Below are 23,007 nucleotides of genomic sequence, written 5' to 3'. Positions count from 1 at the left end.
TAAAAAAAAAAAAGAATAAAAAGGCAAAAACAAAAAGAAGAAAAAAACTCTCTAGTTTGAGGAAGAGGGCAAGAGAGTGATCAGGAACAGTTACCCTAGCCTTCTGAAGTTCCTGTTCCTGTGATTAACGGCAGACATCTCACACGAATTGTCCACTGATCATACTGTCAGTAATTGAATCTAGGCTGGATTGACTATAGGTTTCCAGCCTGCTGTGACACCACCTTCCTGTGCTCTTACACAGAGTGGAAACATAGCCTTGAAGTATGAAAAATTATACTGCCTTTTTATAAGATCATGGCCTTACATGATGCTTTTGAGATATGTCCAAGTTGTTAAGTTTGATTGCCCCCACCTCCATTCCAACTAGTTTTTTAAGATCTAAATAGATCAGTGGCAGGATATTGAAATTAATGGAACATTGATCAGGTGAAGATCTTGTTTCCTTCAGGAATAATTGATGGAGGAAGTTGCAATGAAGAAGAATATAAATAGATTTATTATCAAGAGGTTATTTCGGATTCATACTGTGGGGTTTGTATATATTATGTCCCCCAGAAAAAGCCATCTTCTTTGATGCAGTCTTGTGGGGGCAGATGTATTAGTGTTGATTAAGTTGGAACCATTGGATTAGGTTGTTTCCATGGAGATGTGACCCACCCAACTGTAGGTGATAACTCTGGTTAGATAATTTCCATGGAGGCGTGGCCCCACCCATTCAGCTTGGGCCTTGACTGGTTCACTGGAGCCCTATAAAAGCTCAGACAGAAGGAGCTCATAGCTGGCTGTAGCTGAGACAGACATTTTGGAGAATGCCATTTTGAAACACAACCTGGGAACAAGCAGATGCCAGCCATGTGCCTTCCCAGCTAACAGATTTTCTGAACTCCATTGGCCATCCTCCAGTGAAGGTACCCAACTGTTGATGTGTTACCTTGGATACTTTATGGCCTTAAGACTGTAATTGTGTAACCAAATAAACCCCCTTTTATAAAAGACAATCCATTTCTGGTGTTTTGCATTCTGGCAGCATTAGCAATCTAGAACACATACTCTAGATGATTATGTTCTGGGGAGAACTCAATATGTCTTTTAGGTACAGGGAATATATGCAGATAATTCCAATATCAAAGATTGTACGTGAATTTTCCAAGATGGGGAGATTATGGTGCTAAACAGTTTTGCCGTTCCAGGTAAGCAAAATCAAGTCTTGACAAAATATGGACCTTCATGGCAGGCCTGTGAAATAAATAATAAAATACATATTTGTGTAACTCTTTAGAATGTATAAAAACACTTTCACATGCTTTGCAGAAGTGATGCTTGAACTGGACTTGCTGGGTTTAAGTTTTCTTTCTGCTTCACTGCTATACTGTCTGAGTTCCATTATTAATACAAGTTCTGCTTCTACATTGCTGTGACTTTGAGGACTGTGCTGGCCAAAAAATAGTTCCGTAGCAATTGAGAACGATATTGTTGAAGTGCTTTGCTTGTTTCCTAGTTTTTGTTTTCTTAGATCTGTTCTGAGGATCAAGATTCATTTGGGGGCTGGTGACAGAATTGAACCATGTTAGGCAATGGAAATACACATTCAAAGTTGAATGAAACATCCATCTTGAAAGGGAAGTGGACCCTTACTATAATGTTTAAACTGGCTGCTCTGGTGCATGTTGAAGAATTTAGTGTCAGTCAGTTTATTTCTTAGGTTTTTTAGGTTAAGAGATACTCATTCTGCCCTCTACCACAGGATTTGCCCTTGGGAAGACTGTTGCTGCAAAGGAGAGGCTAGACCTCCCTGTAATTGTGCCTAAGAGCCTCCTCCAGAATGCCTCTTTGTTGCTCAGATGTGGCCCTCTCTCTCTAGCTAAGCCAACTTGAAAGGTGAAATCACTGCCCTCCCCTCTACGTGGGATCAGACACCCAGGGGAGTGAATCTCCCTGGCAACATGGAATATGACTCCCGGGGAGGAATGTAGACCCAACATCGTGGAATGGAGAACATCTTCTTGACCAAAAGGGGGATGTGAATGGAAATGAAATAAAACTTCAGTGGCAGAGAGATTCCAAAAGGAGCCGAGAGGTCACTCTGGTGGGCACTCTTATGCACAATATAGACAACCCTTTTTAGGTTCTAATGAATTGGGGTAGCTGGTGGTGAACCCGTGAATCTTGAAGGCAATTGTATAAAAATGTAGCTTATGAGGGGTGACAGTGGGATTGGGAAAGCCATAAGGACCACCCTCCCCTTTGTCTAGTTTATGGATGGATGAGTAGAAAAATAGGGGAAGGAAACAAACAAAACAGACAGACAAAGGCACCCAGTGTTCTTTTTTACTTTAATTGCTCTTTTTCACTTTAATTATTATTCTTGTTATTTTTGTGTGTGTGGTAATGAAGGTGTCAGGGATTGATTTTGGTGATGAATGTACAACTATGTAATGGTACTATGAACAATCGAATGTACGATTTGTTTTGTATGACTGCATGGTATGTGAATACATCTCAATAAAATGAATAGTAAAAAAAAGAGATACTCATTCTATCATTCTGGGATTATGGAGGAATTAGAGTTTATAGGGGGCTTTGGAAAATGCTGGCTTGGGTAACTTCCAAAGTGTGTGTCATTATATATTAATCCTGAGAGGATTTGAAAAAAGGAATTCTGAAACCAAATCCATTTGGGAAAACTCTGTGAACTTGGTCCTCTAGGAGTTTCGTAGTACACACTCTGATCTTGTTGAGTGCATAATTGTTTACAATTTTAAGTTAGAAACTACTTAAATATTTGTAGTTAGGTAAATGGAACCAGAGAATACGATCCAGCAGTTAAAAAGGAATGAACTAGATCTCGACTTTCAACATGGATGGGTCTCAAAAACATTTTGTTAGAAAAACTTATTACAGAATGAGAATCATGCATACAGTATATATTTTTTGTATTTTTAAGCTTTTACCATCATATCTGTATAGTATAAATGCATTTTTAAGGTCTGAAAGGATTCATACCAAACAAATAGTGATAGTTACCTGGGAGAAGTGACTAGGATTGGGGATGATGATCAAAGGCTCCTTTTCTGCCTGACCTGTAACGTTTGGATTTTTTGGAAGGGAATATTTTCATGCATTATTTATAACAAAAATTAATTAAATATAAATAAAATGTTGTGAGGTGCTCAGAAAATTACTTTTTTTTCTCTCATCAGGGATACCTGCCCTGCTAAGTTCCAGGTACTCCTCTCCATTTATTAATTCACTGTATGCAAGTTAAAGTGAGTTTTGACCTCTGATCCTGTAGAGTAGGAAGGAAATGTTTTCATTGAATTCCATTATGACAAAACAAATAATGGCAGGCTTATATAAGCTTATTGTGTATTGGTCCAGGAGATCTTTTGGAGAGCAACAAAGCTAAGTTTGAACTAGCAGCTGGTGAAATATAGCTAGGGAAGAATGGAGAAGAGCAGCTACAGACAGAGTAGAATATTATGGTTCAAAACCAGTTAAACTTAAAGAAGCAAGACTCTCTGTTGGTAATGCTCTCCAATGCCATGGACCTTCTTTATCCTATTCTCTAGACTTGATTTGACATCTTTAAGTCATACTTGAGGGTCGTGGTGGTTCTGTTAGACTTTACCAGTCACTGGAGATCAGTTCTAAGTTGCTGCATTTTTTTGCAATGTAAATATATTTTTTTATTTAAGAAATGGTAAGCCTGAAAAAAGTATAGCCACATATCAAGTTTTCTGTCACATTTACTTTATTCCCTCAATTTGGCTTATACTGTAAGAGTTGTCTGAGAATAAAGATTTCATCAATTGAAAGTATCTCTTCTTTAGAAGGATTTGTTTTCAGACACACATGTATTAATCCATCTTTTCAAAGTGGTCATTTTATATTTCGTCTAAGTTAAAACAGCCCAATAAAATATTTTATTCCTAGGTACTAAACTGATCAATCAACTTTTATGCTCAAAAACATTCTAATATAGGTCATGAAGAGAGTCAATATGTAAGTCACATTTCAAATATTTATTGGCACCTACTACATGCTAGGCATGTCAGGAAATTCAGAGTATCAGAACAAGTTAACTGCCTTTGGTGACCTTACTGCTTCCTAACGTGGTGTTAATGCATGCAGTCCAAAAAGCATAAAAATTACTGGTGATTTAAGACGATTAGGTGGAAGTTAATATCATGTAAACTGTGAAAGTGCCAGGTAGGGGTCAACTTTAGGTTCTTTGAGTAGTTGGGCGGCTGCTGTGGATGGAAGGATTGCAGGCTTGATTACCCTGAAGGGACATGAGACCTCTTGCACAGCTCCTTAGCCAGTGCTGCTTAATCCATGAGTGCTCTGCACGTGGAGGTCCCTCACCATGTGTTTTGATGATGATCGTGCACTACTTAGGGGAAAGGTGATGTGTCCAGCCTTACACACAGTTACATCTTAATGTGAGTTTGGGATGGGAAGTTGGGGTTTGAGCATGAACTACAAAAACTCTTTCTGAAAGAAAAAAGGGAAATAAAAAGAACTTTAGCACTACAAGTCAAATTTTGCATGTTTTAGTGCAGGAGACTTCTAGTTTTAGCTTTCATACTAGCAGTATGGCTGTGGTTGTTTTTAATTTCCTGATCCTTGATTGTTGTAAGAAGGAACGTGTCAGTTTTTAAAACCATGGGCAGTCTTTCTTTTCATTGGAACAACTGGACTTTTATCTGCCTTTCAACGCCTACCTTATGTCTCTGTGATATGAACACCACCACATTATTGAACCACCATTTTAATATGTAGAATTATCATGAACATAGCCAGGGTCCCTGGATTTGATATCTGTTTATGGATAAAGCTTAAAATTGTTCCAGGGTAACAAATTTATCAACTTTCTTAGTAATTTGTTAGGGATCCCATTTAAATCAGCCCAATTCCTCAATATAATATTGAAACATGTTTCAAATGCCTGTTTTTCCATAGAAAGTCTTTGTGAGTTCTTAAGTTCAGTTTTCATGCCATGGAAGTCCTTGAAAAGGTGTTTGGGAGAGTTGTAAATCCTGTATATTCTTGTCTTCCAGGATTTCTCTCTGACCGAGCAGACAGTTGAGGACACAGTCTAAGAATGAATGTTCACTGTGGCAGTGATGGGGACAGGTTATTGAGGCAGGAGGCCAGCTGCCTAGTGGATGATACCTCAGCTGCAGCCCCAGAAAAAGAAGCAAACAGCCTGGCTTCATCTGCTCTTCAAAACCTTAATTATCCTCTAGGTCCCAGGAATGATGGTATAGTGATTAGATCTTGACTTAATTTGGGGGCACTTTCTGACACTCGAGCATCTTCTCTACCCAGAAGGCATGAATGTTTTTAAACTAAATAAATTATCCAATTAATTGGCTTAGCTTGTACATCACAGTTATATAAAGCTGACCTTCACAGAAAAATCTCCACTTATTTAATCCGCCCAGCATATCTAACGTGGTGATAGTGGTATTAAAAAAATGGCAACTATTACTTCATGGGTACAGAGTTTCTGTTTGAGGTGATAAAAAGTTGGGGTATTGGATATTGATGATGTAGCACAATATTGTGAATGTAATTACCACTAAAAGGGAAATTTTGAGTTGTATATACTACAGTAAAAAGTAAAAAAAAAAAAAAAAGTTTAGAGTTAGAAGACAGATTCATATTCTAGCTTTGCTACTGATTAGCTGTAAGCATGGATAAGATGCTTAATCTTTCTAAGCCCTCCTTTCCTAATCTAGAAAATAGGGATATTACTGTTCTTCCTAGCTCACAAAGATGTGATTAATGGGTTAACAGATGTGAAAGCTCTTGATAAACTATGTTAGCTTTTTAACTTTTAATAGAAACATAGCAACAATAATAATAGCAACTACCATTTATTGAGCCCTAACTGTGCTAGGACTTTAATACAGATTAGAGGTGGTGAATTACAGCCAGTGGGTCAAAGCTGGCCTGCTGCCTGTTTTTATAAATAAAACATTATTGGAACATAGCTGTGCCCATTGGTTTACACATTGGCTGCTTTCCAGCTACAACAGTGGAGTGGAGTAGAAGCAACAGAGGCTGTATGTCCTGCAAAGCCTAAAATAATTTACTTTCCAGCCCTTGACTGAAAAAGTTTGCCTATTCCTCTTCTAATTAATCCTTAATGACTATTATTATCCTTGTTCTACAGATGAGAAAATTGAAGACATAGAAAGCTTAGGTCATTTGATCTCAGGTTCACACTGCTAGGGTATAGATGTATAATATAGTATTAAGTCTTTGCTTCTCTATATTTGAAAATTCTAATTTTAACATTAAAATAAAATATATTAGGAGAACTGCCTATTTAAAAGAAGCCTCTGGTAATCCTTTTGTAAATACTTGCCCGATTTCATGGTTTAGTTTTAAGCCTGTTTTCTATCACGTGATAGCATACATTTTTTAAGTACTCACATCATTTATTTCATTCAGTTGATAGTCAAAGCAACCCTGTGATGTAGGTGGAGTCAACATTATTATTTTCATTTACAGATGATGAAGCAGTTTCAGAAAAATAAGTTGCTTAAAGAAAATAGCTTTTTGGTTATCACTAAGACAAAAACTGAGATTCCATGAATGAATCCTAATCCAGGGCCATGTTGCACTGGACACTTCTGCTGAGAGCAAGGCCTGCCTGTTCTAAAAATGGTATAGGTGTTGTTAATTAACCAGATTCTCCTGTGCATAATGAGAAAGCATTTTTCTGTGAATTTCTAGGAAAAATGATGTATCAATTAGAGACTATCATTATCCTTTCTGGAAAATAATATTAAGAAACATTTTTGGAGAATGTGAAAATTAAACGTTTTGGCATTCAGAGGTAGCAGCTCAACAAATATATAAGAATTACTTAGAGAGAGAAGTTAAAATAGAAGTAAAAAGTACTCCTGTGGAACAAGACTGGGGTATGGGGTGTGGCAGGGGATTGCTGGTTTTCTGTGTAAATTCTCTACTGTTTCTTTTTTTTTTTAACCATGTATATAGTTTACTTTAAAATTTTAAAATCATTTTATTTTTAAGTGTGGGCATTCCTGCCTTCATTTCCCCTGCTCCCATCCCCCACCCCAAAACCCATGGGAAAAAGCTTAAGGGGATCCGATCTCTGAGTCTTTGTTTCGTTTTTCTTTACTTGCTTTAGGCAAAAGGTTTTGCCTCTGAACACCATAAGTTTGTTTTTTGGTTTAACTTTTTTTTTTAAACAAAACCATTTTCCCCCAAGGCAAATTTTTGCTCTCAAGTTCTTTTGGTTTGTTTGTGTGATTTTTTAGATATTTCACTTGACTATACCTCTCAGCCAGCAAATCTTCAGTTCTCTCACGTAATGCCACTTCCTGAAGACATCACAGGCTCTTGCTTCCAAACTGGAAATAAACGGAACCATGAACCTTTTACTGCTCCAGAACGATTTGGAAACAGCAGTTTGGGCTTTGGCAGTAACTCCCATTCCCAAGCGCCAGAGAAAGTGACACTTCTTGTAGATGGCACACGTTTTGTTGTGAATCCACAAATTTTTACTGCTCATCCGGATACCATGTTGGGAAGGTAACTGATAATTTCCTTCCAAGTTCACAGTATTCTCTAGAATTAGGACAAGGAAGTACTGTTTATCTTGGATTAGATGTCAGAATAGAAGGCATTGTACTGCTTATTTTTCTACCTTCATAACTTTGTGAGAAAGGGTGGGCAAACTGTTAAAATCTTTAAGTGTGTTTGTGTATTATTTTAATCTTTTTATATCTTGTACTAATTTTCTTTACAAAGCCAGTATAGGGAAATGAGCCTCCAAAAGAGGTAGTAAAATCCAGTTAGAACTATGGAAAATAACCTGCTGATTCTCATTCCCTACTTTCTATATAGCCCATCTAAAAGAGAAGTCAGATAATTTTAATTTCTTTTAGCCACAATTTGTATAACCTCACAAAAGTAATGCTTTCTGAGTTCCGCAGGTCAAAGATGCCAGGATAAGGTGAGACCTCCAAGTCATGTTGTTTTTTTCCTCTTGGTAAATACTATTAGACAAATGTTTCACATGACACTGGAACAAAGCCATTTTACTGAAAAGCATTTTGCCTGTCATCTGTTGCCACTTATGCTTGGCAATAGATACTATTCTGTCATCTTCTAATGCCTCTATACTATTCATGTTTTTGAAACTGAATCTTTATACTTGGCTGCTTCATTGTTTCGTGACTGCTTTCGTTATTCTTCATGTTCCATTCTCAGTGCTGCTTCATTCAGACCATATCCTTATCCTCCTCTTACCACCTCTAGCCCTTAGCTTGCTTCTTAGGGTTAGGGTTTAGGAAATAGAGCCTGCTAAGGAGGAACACTGTCCAGGAATTATTCTTGAAGCCCTGGACTGGGAGTTAGGAGATTCTATTTCTGGATAACCATGGACCTTAACATGAGGAAGAGCAAATGAGGATAAGACTGAAAATAATAGTAATAATAAAGTGTGTATGTACATGTACACACATACGTGTACTTGGGTTTTGAGGATTTTTGTCCAAATAGATTTTATTTTATTTAAAGAGCTCACCTCCCTCAGGTCTTTCAACTAATTTGAGCTGAATTACAAATAAGAATCAGTCACACCCATTCTGGGCTAAACAGAAACCAGCTGTTTTGTGAATGTATACACACATATTCACAATGTACCATTTTTAACCAGAACCAAACCTATATATTTCTCAAATACCTGAAACCAGAACATTAAAACATTTTCCAAACTGGCCCTATATTTCAGAAGGCTTGACTTCCTTTCCTTAGTCCTGGCACCACCACTATTGTGTACCACCCCACTGCCCCACTAACCCCCTCCCCCCAAAAAATCCTTCCTCGGTGTAGGCTAGCTTTTGGAGGTATATTGCCTTTGAAAGTAGTGATCAAGAGAAGAAAGGCAAGTATCTCTTGGTTAACAGATGCATGGGTGACATCTGAGTTCTTTGGATCTACAAATGGATTGTCACATGAAGAGGAGAGTTTGGTTCTTTATTTAGGTGGCTGGTTCATTCAGCTGAGGACACAAAGGTCACAAATTCTGTGTGTTACTTAGGTTTGTTCTGTTCTGTAGCTACACAGGGTGTTTGTAAACCTATCTGGTGAACTTACAAATGCAGGCCACTAGTCACAAGGGGGATAAGCTAAGAGAATATGGATGGACTGATGCAAACCCGTGCCGCTACTAGATAAACAACCCTGAGCTAAGTCCTGCTGATGACTGATAGAAGGGATTATATTATATTCTGATTCCCAGCTGTCTCAGCTAGATTTCAACCAGAGCAGAGCATTCCAGAAACATGTCAGCATTCTTTGAAGACTACTTTTAGCAGGATGGATTTCTTATGCATGGTGCAGGGATTTGGAAAGTATGTGACATAGGAATCTTTTTCAGACCTCTGAAAGGCAGTCATTTCAGGATGGAGGATAATAATTTAATAGTTGTCAGCGGTTGAACAAAGGGTTTCCAAAAGTGGGTTAAGGAAGGAAATGGCAGTAAATCCTGATGGGTAAATCAAATCAGGCAGGCTGAAGATACCTTACTGCCTCCCTTGCTCTTTGTGCTGGGTTTCCCATTCCATAGTTCATACACAGAAGTACAACAGGAGTAGAAGTCATGTGGCCAGTTAACTGGAGGGGATCTGAGAGAAGGGAGGAAGAATGGGAAGAGGTGAATAAGAAAAGCAAGATTTCCTCTGTGGGCTCACATGACATCTGAGTTCATGTAGAGAGCAGGCCTGCCTCCCTGAAATATGTCCAACTGCTGGTCCTTTTCCACTTGACCTGAAATTCTCATCAGTAGAGTTACTCTTTGGTTAAATAAGGGCATTTTCCCCCAGATCTCTACTATTAAAATATACCAGAAAAGGGAAAAAATTATGGTATCTATACCTATTAATACAGATTCATCTACCAGATTAGATGTTGAAAAGCAAAATTCAGAAATATTGAGGAATTGTCACACTGGACAGGTAAATGTTCATGGAGGAGGGGAAAGGAATAGGAAAGGTTGTGAGCCTGAGACATTATCTTTCCAAGTTGAAACCTGTACAGGCAGGTTTCTGGGCAGTAGGTAGGACATGAAAGGCAACCATCAATGAATGCACAACTATATGATGGTACTATAAACAACTGATTGTACACTTTGAAGGATTGTATGTTATGGAAATATATCTCCATAAAATTGCATTTAAAAAAAAAAAAGGCAACCATCACAGATTTCAGAGATTTTCGACAGCCAACTCTGCAGTTTCTGTTGTACTGCATTTGCTGTCAAAGAAGCCCGCTTCAGCTCAATTTAGGACTTGCTGCTTCATCCATCCTCACACACAAATGCTTTAAGCAATTGCTGCCTTCTTTTCCTGTCCGGAGGGAGCTTTCTCAAGACTTGAATACGTCCATAGGGGTTGGGTCCCAGTGCTGCTTTTAACTTAAATTATAAAAGAGTAAAATAGAGATGGTGAAGAGAGAAGTCTCATCTGTTGGAGAGAGAAGGTAATATTGTTCCCTGTGTGTCTTTCAGGATGTTTGGACCAGGAAGAGAGTACAACTTCACACGGCCCAATGAGAAGGGAGAGTACGAGATTGCTGAAGGAATCAGTGCAACTGTATTTCGCACAGTGCTGGTGTGTGATAGCCTTTTTTGTTACATGCTTTTTCCCAGAGGTATGCAGCAGCCTTGAGAGTCCCATCAAACTATGTTATTGACTTTGAGGTTTCTGATCTCCAGTTGTTGCCTCTCCCTCTTTATTTTCTATTCCTGGAACTTTTAAGTCCTTGCTTCTGTGCCCCCCATCAGATGTCCAGTTCTGGGTTTTGATTAAACACATTAGGATAGCCAGGAGCCTCTTCGCCATCGAATGAATCAATGAATTTGGTGATAATTCCAGTAACCCATCACTTTAACAAAATCAAGAGTGAATAGGGTAGAAGAAGTAATTTTTCTTCATGTTCTCTGTCTAAATTTCTTCTTCCTAATCTATATATAGGATTACTACAAAACTGGTATCATCAATTGTCCTGATGGCATCTCTATCCCAGACCTTAGAGATACATGCGATTATCTCTGCATTAACTTTGACTTCAACACTATCCGATGTCAAGATCTGAGTAAGTAAGGGAGCTGCCAGCTGCATTTACTTTGGTTTTGCTTGTAATTGACTGATATTTTTTGTTATTAAACAAGGAATTTCAAGTGTGCGTTGAAAATAGTTTGCAAAGGCAAAAACATGATCCTAACTCACTTATTCCCCCCTCGCTGCAAAGCCCTGTGAGGAATTGGAGTAGTCAAAGGAGAACAAGTAGTGGGGTCTAGATCTAGCCTGACCAGTGAGTCACCAGACTAGCTGCCTGCCCTCTTGGGACTTTGGGGTCTCTCAGTTATTTAACAGATAATGACACTGATTCTAAGACATGAGGAAAAGCTCACTAATAAAGGTAAATAGCATAAATTGGCTGGGTTCTTTACCATTTTTATCATTATTGTTGTTTACTAAGTACTTTATAGTTGTGCATTCACTTAGATCTTATAACAATTAACCCTGAAAGTTGGGTGATAATCTCATTTAAGAAATGAGGAGACTGAGAAATTAGCTTACTCAAGGTTCTAAGTATTAAAGCTGGGATTAGAACCTAGATTATCTGACTAAAAACTCCAAGCTCTTATCACTGCCTAGGCTTCCTGAAATTATTTAAAAATTCATGATGCATTTCCCAGCATATTCCTATGACGTCCTCTGGACTTGTGATTTCTTTGCTGGGTCTGACACACGTTTAGAGCAAGGTCCCTTAGTGTCTCCAAACTTCAGATTATACCTCTACCATGGTACTCAACTCCTTATAACTGGAGTCCAGAGCATCATCAGAAGAGGTTCTACAAAAAGTCATCCCCAAATGATAGTTCTATCTCTTGTAGAATTAATATGTTTATGGGCTAATCCTGTATGCCCAATAAAACCTCGATTGATCAGAGTGTTAGGGATTATTAAGCCTGAAGAGTGGTGGAATATTAAACATTATATAACAAAGTCAGCTTAATGATCACTTTAGAGCAAGAAACAAGCTCTCTGCTTTTGTATAGGTCACTTTTCAGGACCTGGTCAATGATAATAGCTATTATCTCATAGCCTTTTTCACTCCAATGTGTGCATTTAGACAGAAAGGATGTTCATCTGCATTTTTTCCGTCCAGGTGCTTTACTGCATGAGCTGTCCAATGATGGAGCTCACAAGCAGTTTGACCACTACCTCGAAGAGCTGATCCTGCCCATCATGGTAGGCTGTGCCAAGAAGGGGGAGCGAGAGTGCCACATCGTTGTACTGACAGATGAGGATTCTGTGGACTGGGATGAAGATCACCCCCCACCCATGGGGGAGGAATATTCCCAAAGTAGGAGCCCTGCATGGTATAAATGGTTTCAGCAGGAAGCTCACTGCCCAGAGCAGCAGCTAGATCCTAGCACCAACATTAATATCAATGCTGAGCCAGTAATCTGCATACTCAACCTTGATGATAAACCTCTAGCAGTGCAGGTCTAACCTTTGTACTGGGGAATATGGGGAATGTTGTTCTCCTACACCAGATGTCTAACTATGTCAGATACAGAGGCAGCGCATTTCATGGTGGTGTTGGTCTTCCCTTCATTTTTAAATCTTTTTGAATTGTTAAGAATTCCAAAAATACAAAAGGATTTTATGGTTTTTTTCCTATTTTTTTAAAAAGAATTCAAGAAATACAAAAGGATATAACTGAAGTCTTGTTCCCACCCCTGCCCCATCCCAATTTCCTTGTCAGTTTTTTTAGTATCTTCCAGGTATATTCAGTGCAGTATATGCATTGCATATGAGCAATTATATACGTTCCCCCCCCCTTTTTTCGCATGGTACTGTTTTATACTTTGTCTTGCATAAAAGGTTTCTACATTCTTTTTTCTGGCAGCATAGATTCCACTGCATGAATGTGCCACGTAATTAATTTAACCACTCCCCCCCAGTGATGGACATTTAAGCTGTTTCTAATCTTCTGCCTTTATAAAGGTGATTCTGCAGTAAATATCCTTTTATATAGTCTTTTCACACCTGTGTATCTCTATAGAATACTATTCCTAGAAATGGAATTTCTGTGTCCAAAACTTTGTGCTTTTATAATTTTGATAGATGTTGCCAAATTATCTTCCATAAATGCTGTACCAGTTTATACTCACAAAACAATGTATGACAGGTTTCCCACACCCTCACCAACATTGTGTTTTGTTAAACTTTTATCTTTGCCAGTCTGATAGGTTAAAAAACATCTCATGGAGCTTTAATTAACCCTTTCCATTTCTTGAGTGAGGCTGGATATCTTTTAGTTTTTAAAAGCCATTTTAATTTCCTTTTCTGTTAACTGTAGTCATACTTTTTGCCCATTATGAAATTGGATTATTGTTAGTCTTTTACTTATTGAATTGTGAAAGCTCTCTGTGGCAGCTCTCTGCCTCTATATTATGGAAATTAGCTTTTTATAATATGAGTTGAAAATATTTTCCCAGTTGGTTGTCTTTTTAGCTTTGCAATGGTGGTTTTGGCTGTGCAGAGATGTTATATTTTTATGTAATTGGTTGTATCAATTTTTCCTATATAGCATCTAGGTTTTATGTCATACCCAGAAACACTTTCTTCACCCTGAGACTAAAAATTTTTTCTGAGGTTTATTTTCATATTCTTATGGTTTATTTAGTTAATATTCAGTCTTTGATCCAGCTGGCTTTTTTTGGCATCAAGGGTCATGTATACCTTTCATTAGTCTATTGTTTTAGCTCATCTCCTTCCTCTTTTGGAATTCTTTGCTTCATGGTAACCCCACATTTTTCCCCCCAGTTCTTTATAGCTCCAAACTCTACAGATTCTTCAAATACATTGAGAATCGGGATGTCGCAAAAACAGTATTAAAGGAACGGGGCCTGAAAAACATTCGCATTGGAATTGAAGGTAAAAAAAAAAAAAACATCCCAGTAACCATTCAGGTTGCATGCTTATGGAGTAGGTTTGATCTGGTTGCCACAGCCTGTCCTCAAAACTCATTTTTTCAGAGGGCCTAGAGACTAGCACACATAAAAACTACTTTCCTATTCAAGTTTGAAGGATTCCTGCTTATGTCTTTGTTTGCTCTCACATTTCCTTTCCATTATATTCCCAGTTGAAAATGCTTAAAAACAGCTATGGGGAATAGGTTCCAGTTTACTGCCTCAGAATAAAGAATAGTGAGGGCAAAGAACACTGGTGAGTAAAGTAGCTGGGCTAATGGGCTCACCAAGTGGGAGGCCCATTCAACAGTCTTGGTGAGGATGTTTTTGGAATATGGAAGAGTCCTGAAAACTATACCCTGGGGACTCAAAATGTAACATTATTCCACTATATATTTTTGAGGAATCTCTGGATGCATTTACAGAACTGCCTTAAATGGTCTTGAACAGTGGCTCCCCACCTGTGGTCTGAGACCCATGGAGGAATCTCAGAGATGATTCTTGGAGGGTGCTGAGGCCATCTTGGTCTCTCCTCCATGGTCTTTAACTCTGATTGCTACTCTTGCTATCACTCTTGCCCTCAGAACCCATAAGACCCTCACTGTATGTGACTTAGGTTGAAATTGAAAGTTGGAAGTGATTCTGAGATCATCCATTTAACCTCCTTCCACTGTGTCCTTTACTTGTCTCTTGGGAAACCCCAGGGATGGGGTGATAGGGATCACTGGGGCAGCCCATCAGAATGTTCTACCATTAGAACATTTTTCCATATGTCTAATGGATAACCACCTATCTCTTCTTCCTTCCTTCTGGTTGTAGCCTCTGAAGCCACTCTGAGTAACGTTATCTCCCTTTTCCATGTTACCTTTCCGCTATTTTAGGCAGCATCCTTTTTCTTAAGACTCAACATTCCACATTTCCATAACTCTTCCTCTTATAGTGTGCCCTCTAAGGAACAGAAGAGGATAGATCTAGTCCTGGCAGGATTTTTTGTTGCATGGTACTGTTGCCATTAATTAAAGGCTCTTGAAACTAGTAAGAGGCTTCTTCTCTCCTCCCAAAAGGGATAGAATTCTTTATTTCCCTTGGAGTAGCCCATTTTAGGGGCAAGATTTATTAACCTGAGCAGGAGGGAAACAACCATGCAATAGGTGGGTTGGGGCTATGCAAGTAAGTAATTTTTATGCATAGTCTTTAGATTTGGGAGAACACTGATGTGGTTAGGAAGCCAAGGAGAAAGTAGGAATTGTGGAGTAAGCAATTTGTGAGAGTCATGGGAAGGGCCTTTTTCTCTTTCAGGTTATCCTACGTGTAAAGAAAAGATTAAGAGAAGACCTGGTGGCCGGTCTGAAGTAATCTATAATTATGTGCAGCGTCCTTTTATCCAGATGTCATGGGAAAAGGAAGAAGGAAAGAGTCGCCACGTAGATTTCCAGTGTGTTCGAAGCAAATCCCTCACCAATCTGGTAGCTGCTGGAGACGATATCTTGGAGGACCAGGAGATATTAATGCATCACCCACCTCAAGTGGATGAACTTGACCGGCTAAATGCCCCACTTTCACAGATGGCTTCTAATGGCTTTCAGGATTAGGGCCAAATGTGGGTTCATCCCTTCTGGGAGCTTCTTTCTCTCTGGGATGTCCAAAACCAATCCTCACCATTCTCCCCATGGTTTGTCTCACCCTGAGTAAGGAACGTGCTTTTTCCCTTTTTCCCACAGTTAACATGGGTCCTTTTTAGTAAGTTCCTGCCTCCAACAAGAGATGAAGTAGCACTGGTATTTAAGCTACCAGCTTTACAGCAGCCCTGGAAACTTGAAATTTTGAGGTCTGGTGCTGTTCACTGAGTCTTTGTGTAATTGCAAAAGCAAGAAAGGAAGTCAAGATTCCTGTTGCCTCATATTCAGCAAAGCAGTCCTCATCCTTTACACTCAGTTATTGGTTTTTGTTTGTTTTGTTTTTTTTATACTGGGCAAATCGCTTAGTAGCAAAGGGACCAAACTTAAAAGGAGACAATCTCTTAGCTCCTAAAAGCAGGTACTGATGGGATGCTCATTGGAGGTTGAGAATGCCATTCCTGCTTCAGGATGTCCAAAAGGAAATTCTTCTTAACGAACTTAAATTCAGTTTTGTTTTTCATTAGTGTAGTGAACAATCCCAAATCTCACAGAGATTCTTTGGCAGAAAGGGTAATGGCATAACAATGTCTATAAAACCTTTTTAGTTTCAGGGTTTTTGAGCCGAAGCAAGTTGATTATTCATTTGTACTGAAGCTCATAACTCAAATGGAAGAAACGCTCCGTATCAATCCACTTTGATTATCCTGGCTTGGACTCTGGTTTGAAGCCATAGTTCTTGATACCCTGGGTCAGCACAGTGCTATGTGAGTAGATGGGAGACCCCAGGTGTGGTTTCAAGGCTTCCAGGATGGCTGGGGGGTGGGGTTGGGGTGGAGTAGTGGTTCTCAAAACTGCTTAGTTTTTCAATCGAAAGGCCCAGGGAAGGGAAATTTGAGGTGAAACTGAGTGGGAAAATGTCACCACCTCACAAGCTGTCCCTATGCAGTATTTTTCTTTATAATCTTTTCATACCTTGGGATGTTTCTGAATATGAATACATTCCCATTTTTTAAATAGCCTATCAGCCGCTCACAAACTGGGTAAGGAAACAGTATCAGTGTTGTCCCCAAAGGAAGGGAAATGAGGGCTAGTAATTTTGTTTGATCTGTCAGCTCCATATTAACGATGCATGGTATATAACAACCAGATCACTTTCCCCAGCCTCAACAGCACTGAATCATTTTCATCTGATCTCTCCATGGCTGTAAACAGCAGACCCTTGTGTCATGACTGGTCATCTAGGAACCAAGTTAGAGTCCAGAAACAGATGTGTTTGGGAATTATCTCCCCTTTGGTTAGAATTTGGCCTCCCAATCACCAATCCAAGACATTTACTAATCCACAAATTTTGAAGATATTCCAAGGCAAGCAGCTTGATTCCATTTTATTTGACTGCCCCAGTCCACAAGTAAAGTTAGATGGGTATTGAAAGATACTCTTCCTAGGCTTGAAGAACAAGTTTTCGTAAGTGTGTTACTGTGGATGTCAGTGCTCAGTTCCTTACTCAGAAAAGGATGGAGTTGTAAGGGGTTAAACTGAACCATCCTACACCAGTTCTGATAACTTTTGGTATCCATTTGCAAGGCCAATGGCCAGGGCTAAAGATGTAATTTAGACCGGGTAGTTTTTCTTTAAATGAAACTAATTGGCTCTTACTTGAGGTCAGCTTTAGCCTTGACCTTACCAGCACCACATTCATACCCACTAGCAGTTGACTGGCCTAAATAGTTTTTTAAATGGTGCTTCCCTTATGCTTCTCAGTGGACGTCCGTGCCATTGCAAAGGAAATTATCTAATGTTCATGTGTTTTATGACTTTCATGAGTTTTCTGAGTAAATGTAACTTCCCCTCAACATAGAGTTTATGTATTGTTAAGAGTTAAGTGTAAACACTCCAAGCTAACACTCTAAAACTAATTAGCCCTTGCTTTGATAAAAAGCATGTACTTGGCATTGTTCTATCTAAATGATTAATTTTCTCAGGCTTTTGAAGAGTTAGGTCTTTCTTGTTTTTCCTCATTTTGGGTTTACATGCTCTTGGCCCCAATCCCCTGGGGTTTGAGTGAACTGGAAGTCTGTGGTGGTAAATCTCTCTTCGGGTCACCTGGGTGAAAGTGACTGATGGAAAAAAAATGGGGCCATAGGTTCTTTCTGGTGGAGGAGGTTCCTTCTGCACCCTCCCATCTGACCTGGAGCATGCGCCACTCAACCATGACTGCCGTATTCCTGGGCCAGGACATGCAGCAGTAGCAGGACCTTTCAGTCCTCACATGGACAAGAGATAGGCCACCACCATCCCCTTCAGAGTCAGTTACTGGCCAGCCAAACAAAAGGTGTTTTCTCTAGTTTAAAAGGTGGAAATCAGGTTTGGTATTAGAATTTTCTAAGTGCCTAAAATAGTAAGCCAGGCTGTTTATACAGAAACATTTTTATAAGACAGTATACTCAGAGGCATCTCAGGAAGCCAAGAGGAACCCGATTTCAGATTCAGGATCTTGAGTTTTTGTCTGCATCACATCGCATAGTTGACTTGAAGTATTTCCCTTTGAAAAGTTAGGGAGAGGACAAAGGGATAGTGTTCAGAGCTATCAGATTAGGTTGTTATGTTATGGTTTCTCCAAGGCAGAGGCGAGGTATTGAATGAATGGCAGCAAAAAGGGTAAGGAAGACAGAAAGTAACTGGACTTACTGCACAATATGTAAAAGTCACTTATTTTAAACTAAATTCCAAGAGAAGAGCAGGATATCTAATGTACACAGGTCTATGAATATCCTGTGGAATAAGCCCAGGAAGGATGGATGAATTTGCCAATAGTGTTGCAAAGGGTCCTTCTTTAAGTAAAAACAAATATTCAAAGCACAGGCTTTAACTTAAACTCTGTAATAAAGTATGACAAGGAATCTTTTTTATCAAGTGTCAATAGAAAGTTAAGAATCAAGGGATTCAAGTAATTTATTCATTGCCACTGCTTGCCATCATTTTGAAAATTAAGATGGGGATAGTGGGGCCTGCATCAGAAAGCAAATCCGATGGCTTCAGCCACATCCATGCCCTGGGTGCAGTCGCCCTGCAGAAGAACATTACATTTTTTTCAAGGGAAAATGCTTGTTGGTTTTTCCTCTTTTACTTTGTATTTACTTTTAAAGTTGTACTTGTTCTCACCTACCAGTGTTTACAAAATCCTATATTTGGGATGCTTTTTCTAAAATAATAAAATATTATCTTTTGTGTGTCTGGATTGTTTTTTTAGCAGAAAATCAAGATGTTAAAAGGGACTTGAAGTGGCAGACTGCCCGGAACAGAGCCTCTTCCTTCCTAAAGGGGACATGGGGCTTGCCTTGAACCTGCATGTGCTTTTCTTGCCGATACTTTGTTATAACTCACAGGTTCCAGAGCCCTTAGTGGTCTGCCTTTTCTTTGAGTTCCTGGTCAACTTGCACTTAACACCCTTGATCTCTGAAATCCAATTAATCAGAACCCCACATAGGTGAGTACACATTTGAAAGAGAAGGGGACCTACAAACTTCTCTGTTCTAGCAAGTGAGGAACAATGGCAGAAGTGAAAGTGTACCCTGCTATAGAGCCTCTTGCTCATCCGCTGGTCTCTGATGTGGCCCCACTCTGTCTACTGAGCTCCCTCAAGGTTCACTTGGTCTGGGAGCTTATTGGCCTTACTGACAACTTCAGAGGGTACTCCAGCAAGTCTGCACCTCCCTAGAAGAGTACAGGGGATAAGAGCTCTGAGGACAGATGATGGCCTGCAGTAAGTCTTGACCCCACCACTTAACCGTACTGTATGAACTTGAGCAAGTTAATCTGAAAAATGAAGAAAGTAAAATATCTGTTGCCTCAGGCTTAATTCACTTACAATAACTGTACTTGTCATAAAAACAATTGCCATCAGTACTTCAAGTTCAGAGAGTTGTAAGGAGTTTAAAGTGTAGGATCAAGCAGAATAAAACTGTTTTCATGAAACTTGAATTCCTTAAATTACAATGACCCAAGACAAAAGGATCTAAGAGGCTTTACACATCCTGTTTAGTCTTGGCAACCCAGTAAAGCAGGTACCCCACTTTATAAATGAGGACCCACACTCAGATTCATTTCACCGAGGTCACTCAGCTATTAGGAAATAAGCTGGAATTTGAATGTAGATCTGCCTAACTCCAAGGCAGGTACTCATCCCATGGGGAACCTGCAGCTTCATATTGTGTTCTACAGACTGTGACCAAAAGTAATTATGGGCTAGGTGTGAAGGCAGCCCAGTGTAGTCAGTGGTAAGACTAGTTAGATGGAAGACCTTTCAAATTTATCCATCCTCAACACCTGAAAAAATGTGGCACTCGAGTGCCTATTGTATGGGAACTGTTTTAGGTTTTTTACTCTGTAAAACTATTTGTTAGGTGGTATTTATCTCCATTTCATAGATGATAAAAGTGAGCCTCAAAGAGGTAAGAAATACACCTTTGTAAGGTGAGAATTGGTGCAGCCACAAATGAATCCAGGCCAACTAATTCCAATGCTTATATTATCCTTCCTCCTTGCCCCTGTGCTGACTTCTCTGCCATTTTTCCAGGGTTGTCAGCTCCTTTTAACACTTGGCTGCCTTCATTTCAGTGTACTCCTGCCATTTTCCCCCAGAGCTTTCAATTCTATATGGTCACCATTTCTTCTACTCTAATCCAAACCCTCCCCACCTTTTGCCTGCAGTAGCCACTTAGCTAATTTTGTCTCTCTTTTCTTCCTATTCTTTTCACAGCTAAAAGAATCTCCCATTTGAGTTCCCCTCAGCACCACTCCCCCGCTCACAAAATTGGTGTGGTTCTTGTCAAATCTAAGCTTTATCCATGGCCTCCAGCCTTCCAGCAACTATTCCTTCAACTCATTTCTTAACCCTATTTTCAACACCCCATTACTTGAATCTCATGCTTTCATTCAATAAAAAATTATAAATACATAAAAATTTATTTTGTGCCAAGCATTTCTTGGCCACAAGGGAATACACTGAAAAGGACACAGTTCTCAAGGGGCTTTTATAATCATGTGGAAAATACAGATCTATAAGCTGTCCAGATCACTCAGGAAGCCCAAAAGGATGGGATGGCAAGTTTTTAACTGTAAGGAATAGAATTCACAGAAGTGACACATGAGCCAAATCATGTAGGATAAATACTAAGTGTTTTGGGTCCATGGATGTGAGGGGAGGTGGTGTTCCAGGCAGACCCAACTATATGAGCAAAGATGCAAAGGTGAAATAATAATTGCTTATTGTCATCACGGAAGGGAATAGGGTGACAGGAGACCAGACCAGAAAAGCCAGAGTAAGGAAGGACTCTAGAAGCACTTACATAAGCTACTGAGAGCCCTAAAGTGTTTTGTGTATGACCATACTTGAAATTTCAAAGAATGTCTTTAGCAACAGGATGGGAGACAGGTTTGAAAGGGGAAAGACCAGAAATAAAGTCAGTTAAGAGACCACTATGGACTTAGCAAGGAATGCTGAAGGCATGTCCTCGAGTTCAACTGCATGTATTTTCTGACAGGAGCCATGTAAGAAGGTGCTAAGGTCTCTGGACTGGACAGCTTGGTATACTGAGCTATGAAAAGGACTAGGGGGCACAAGGAGATCCTTTTGGACTTCAGTTTGAGCCTGTAGGAGGTCTTCCAGATGGTGATTTCTGTAGGCACTTGGCTCTGTGAGATCTAGAATTCTGAGGAGGGATCTAAGTTGGCCAGAGGGACTTTGAAGACTTCACCACACAAGTGGCAGCTAAAGCCACAGTATGGGAGAGGTCACCAAGAGATCGCATGAGTGAAAAGAGGACAGAGGCAGAGCTCTGAGGGGAGCACCAGCATTTAAGTGGCAGGCAGAGGAACTATCAATAAGCAAGTCGGGAGAGAAGAGTTTTTTTTTTTTTTTTTTAAAAAAGTGCTCAACAGTGTTGAGTGCAGCAGGCTGATCAAATAGGATAAGAACTAAAGAGAATCCAATGACGAAGTTAGGACACTGGTGACCATGGGGATGATTATAAAAATGAATACTAGCATGTTTTTGACATGGGGTAAATTAATGCTCACACTTCACAACGGGACAGAAACCAGACTGGAGAGAAGTGGGAGAGGGAAATGAGGAAGCAACAAAAGTGACTGCCGAGTGTCCCTTACCTCATTCTCCACAAAAGTAATACTCTCAGTTATAGACCTTTATCCACAGAACAAGACTATACTTACCAGCCTTCAAAATCCTGGAGTACTCACTTCCTGCCCTTGGCCAAACCACTGCAATTTAAATAAAAACATCTCCAGGAAGCTTACTTTAAGGCCGTCACAACTCTGGGATGGCTTCTCAGTTCTCTGTGGTGACACTAATCTAATAACTTCAGTTGATGCTGCATTCTGTTAAGTCACTTAGTGGACAGGTGTTCCCTCCTCAAAGCAATCTGAAGTTCAGAACCACAGTGGGCTCCCTATTGCATTCTACTGAACTACACCCAGCATGGATGCTTACATGTTATTTGGTCAAGATGTTTTTCTCTGAGAATAGAAGTGGAAAAGTATCATGGAGGCTGTTATGAAGTCTATATTGACTTTGACCATTTCAGGGAAACACCTACCACCTAAGAATTGAAAGTACCATATTGATGAAACCTTTTTTAGTTCAATTAAAAACACCATTTGGGTTACACACAGAGGCCCAGGAGGGTCAAACAGGGCAGGGTGACTTAACAAGACCAACAATGACCCAGTGTTTCCCATCATGTTTCTTGGAAACCATGATCTTTGAAAAGACATTGCCCATTCTGGTTGCATTTAGATTCTTTCCTCTTCCTGCAGCTCCTATAGTGAGTGGTCTTTGATACTCCCTTCTTGCCTCTTTCTGAAGCTCGTTTTTCCACCCAGAAAAGGGCTATAGAAGTGGGACTCCTCCATTACACAGCACAGAGACAGAACCCTGCTCTGGTGGACTTGGAGGCCTGAGGTCCTATCCTGTGAGCTCATGATATTCCTGACTGAGCCCCAGCTGGAAAAAAAAAAAAAAAATGGGGCTAGGCTGTAAACAGCAGCACCAAGGGTTTATCAGTTGACAGCACTTTTGTCAGCAGGTCTCCCCTTGGCCGTACAAGTAACAATGGAGAAAGCACATGTGGGGGCCATCAGAACACAGTTCAGACAACTAGCTCTTATGGAACAAAAGTCAATTCCAGCTTCTCTGAGACAGAAAAGAAGCACTCTGCATAAAGGTGGTGATGTAGTGTTCTGATAGTTTGCTGACAACGGAGTTAAAAGACACTAATACTCTGCCACTTTAAATTATAAGTCAAGTATGCCTTAAAACACACCACAGAGTTCCAA

At 39.7% G+C, this 23,007-nt stretch overlaps 1 protein-coding gene across 4 annotated transcripts in view; it reads left to right on the top strand.

Moving 5' to 3' along the window:
* KCTD20 (potassium channel tetramerization domain containing 20) overlaps positions 1–18,887 on the top strand; it is a 57,392-nt gene extending 38,505 nt beyond the window's left edge. For 3 of the 4 annotated variants that reach the window (XM_037844285.1, XM_037844286.1, XM_037844287.1), the window contains 7 exons: positions 5,064–5,267; positions 7,302–7,575; positions 10,556–10,658; positions 11,022–11,142; positions 12,223–12,420; positions 13,890–14,000; positions 15,335–18,887. In XM_037844285.1, the coding sequence (XP_037700213.1) occupies positions 5,108–5,267; positions 7,302–7,575; positions 10,556–10,658; positions 11,022–11,142; positions 12,223–12,420; positions 13,890–14,000; positions 15,335–15,627 (1,260 nt within the window). In that variant the 5' untranslated portion in view covers positions 5,064–5,107 and the 3' untranslated portion in view covers positions 15,628–18,887. The remainder of the gene's footprint in view (positions 1–5,063; positions 5,268–7,301; positions 7,576–10,555; positions 10,659–11,021; positions 11,143–12,222; positions 12,421–13,889; positions 14,001–15,334) is intronic. The other variant, XM_037844288.1, reaches the window with a different exon arrangement.
* Positions 18,888–23,007: the final 4,120 nt, after the last annotated feature.

This window comes from Choloepus didactylus, chromosome 7 (genome assembly GCF_015220235.1).
Source record: "Choloepus didactylus isolate mChoDid1 chromosome 7, mChoDid1.pri, whole genome shotgun sequence".
Lineage (NCBI taxonomy): Eukaryota > Metazoa > Chordata > Mammalia > Pilosa > Megalonychidae > Choloepus > Choloepus didactylus.
The sequence above is the reverse complement of the archived record's forward strand: the minus strand, read 5'-3'. Positions and strand labels throughout refer to the sequence as shown.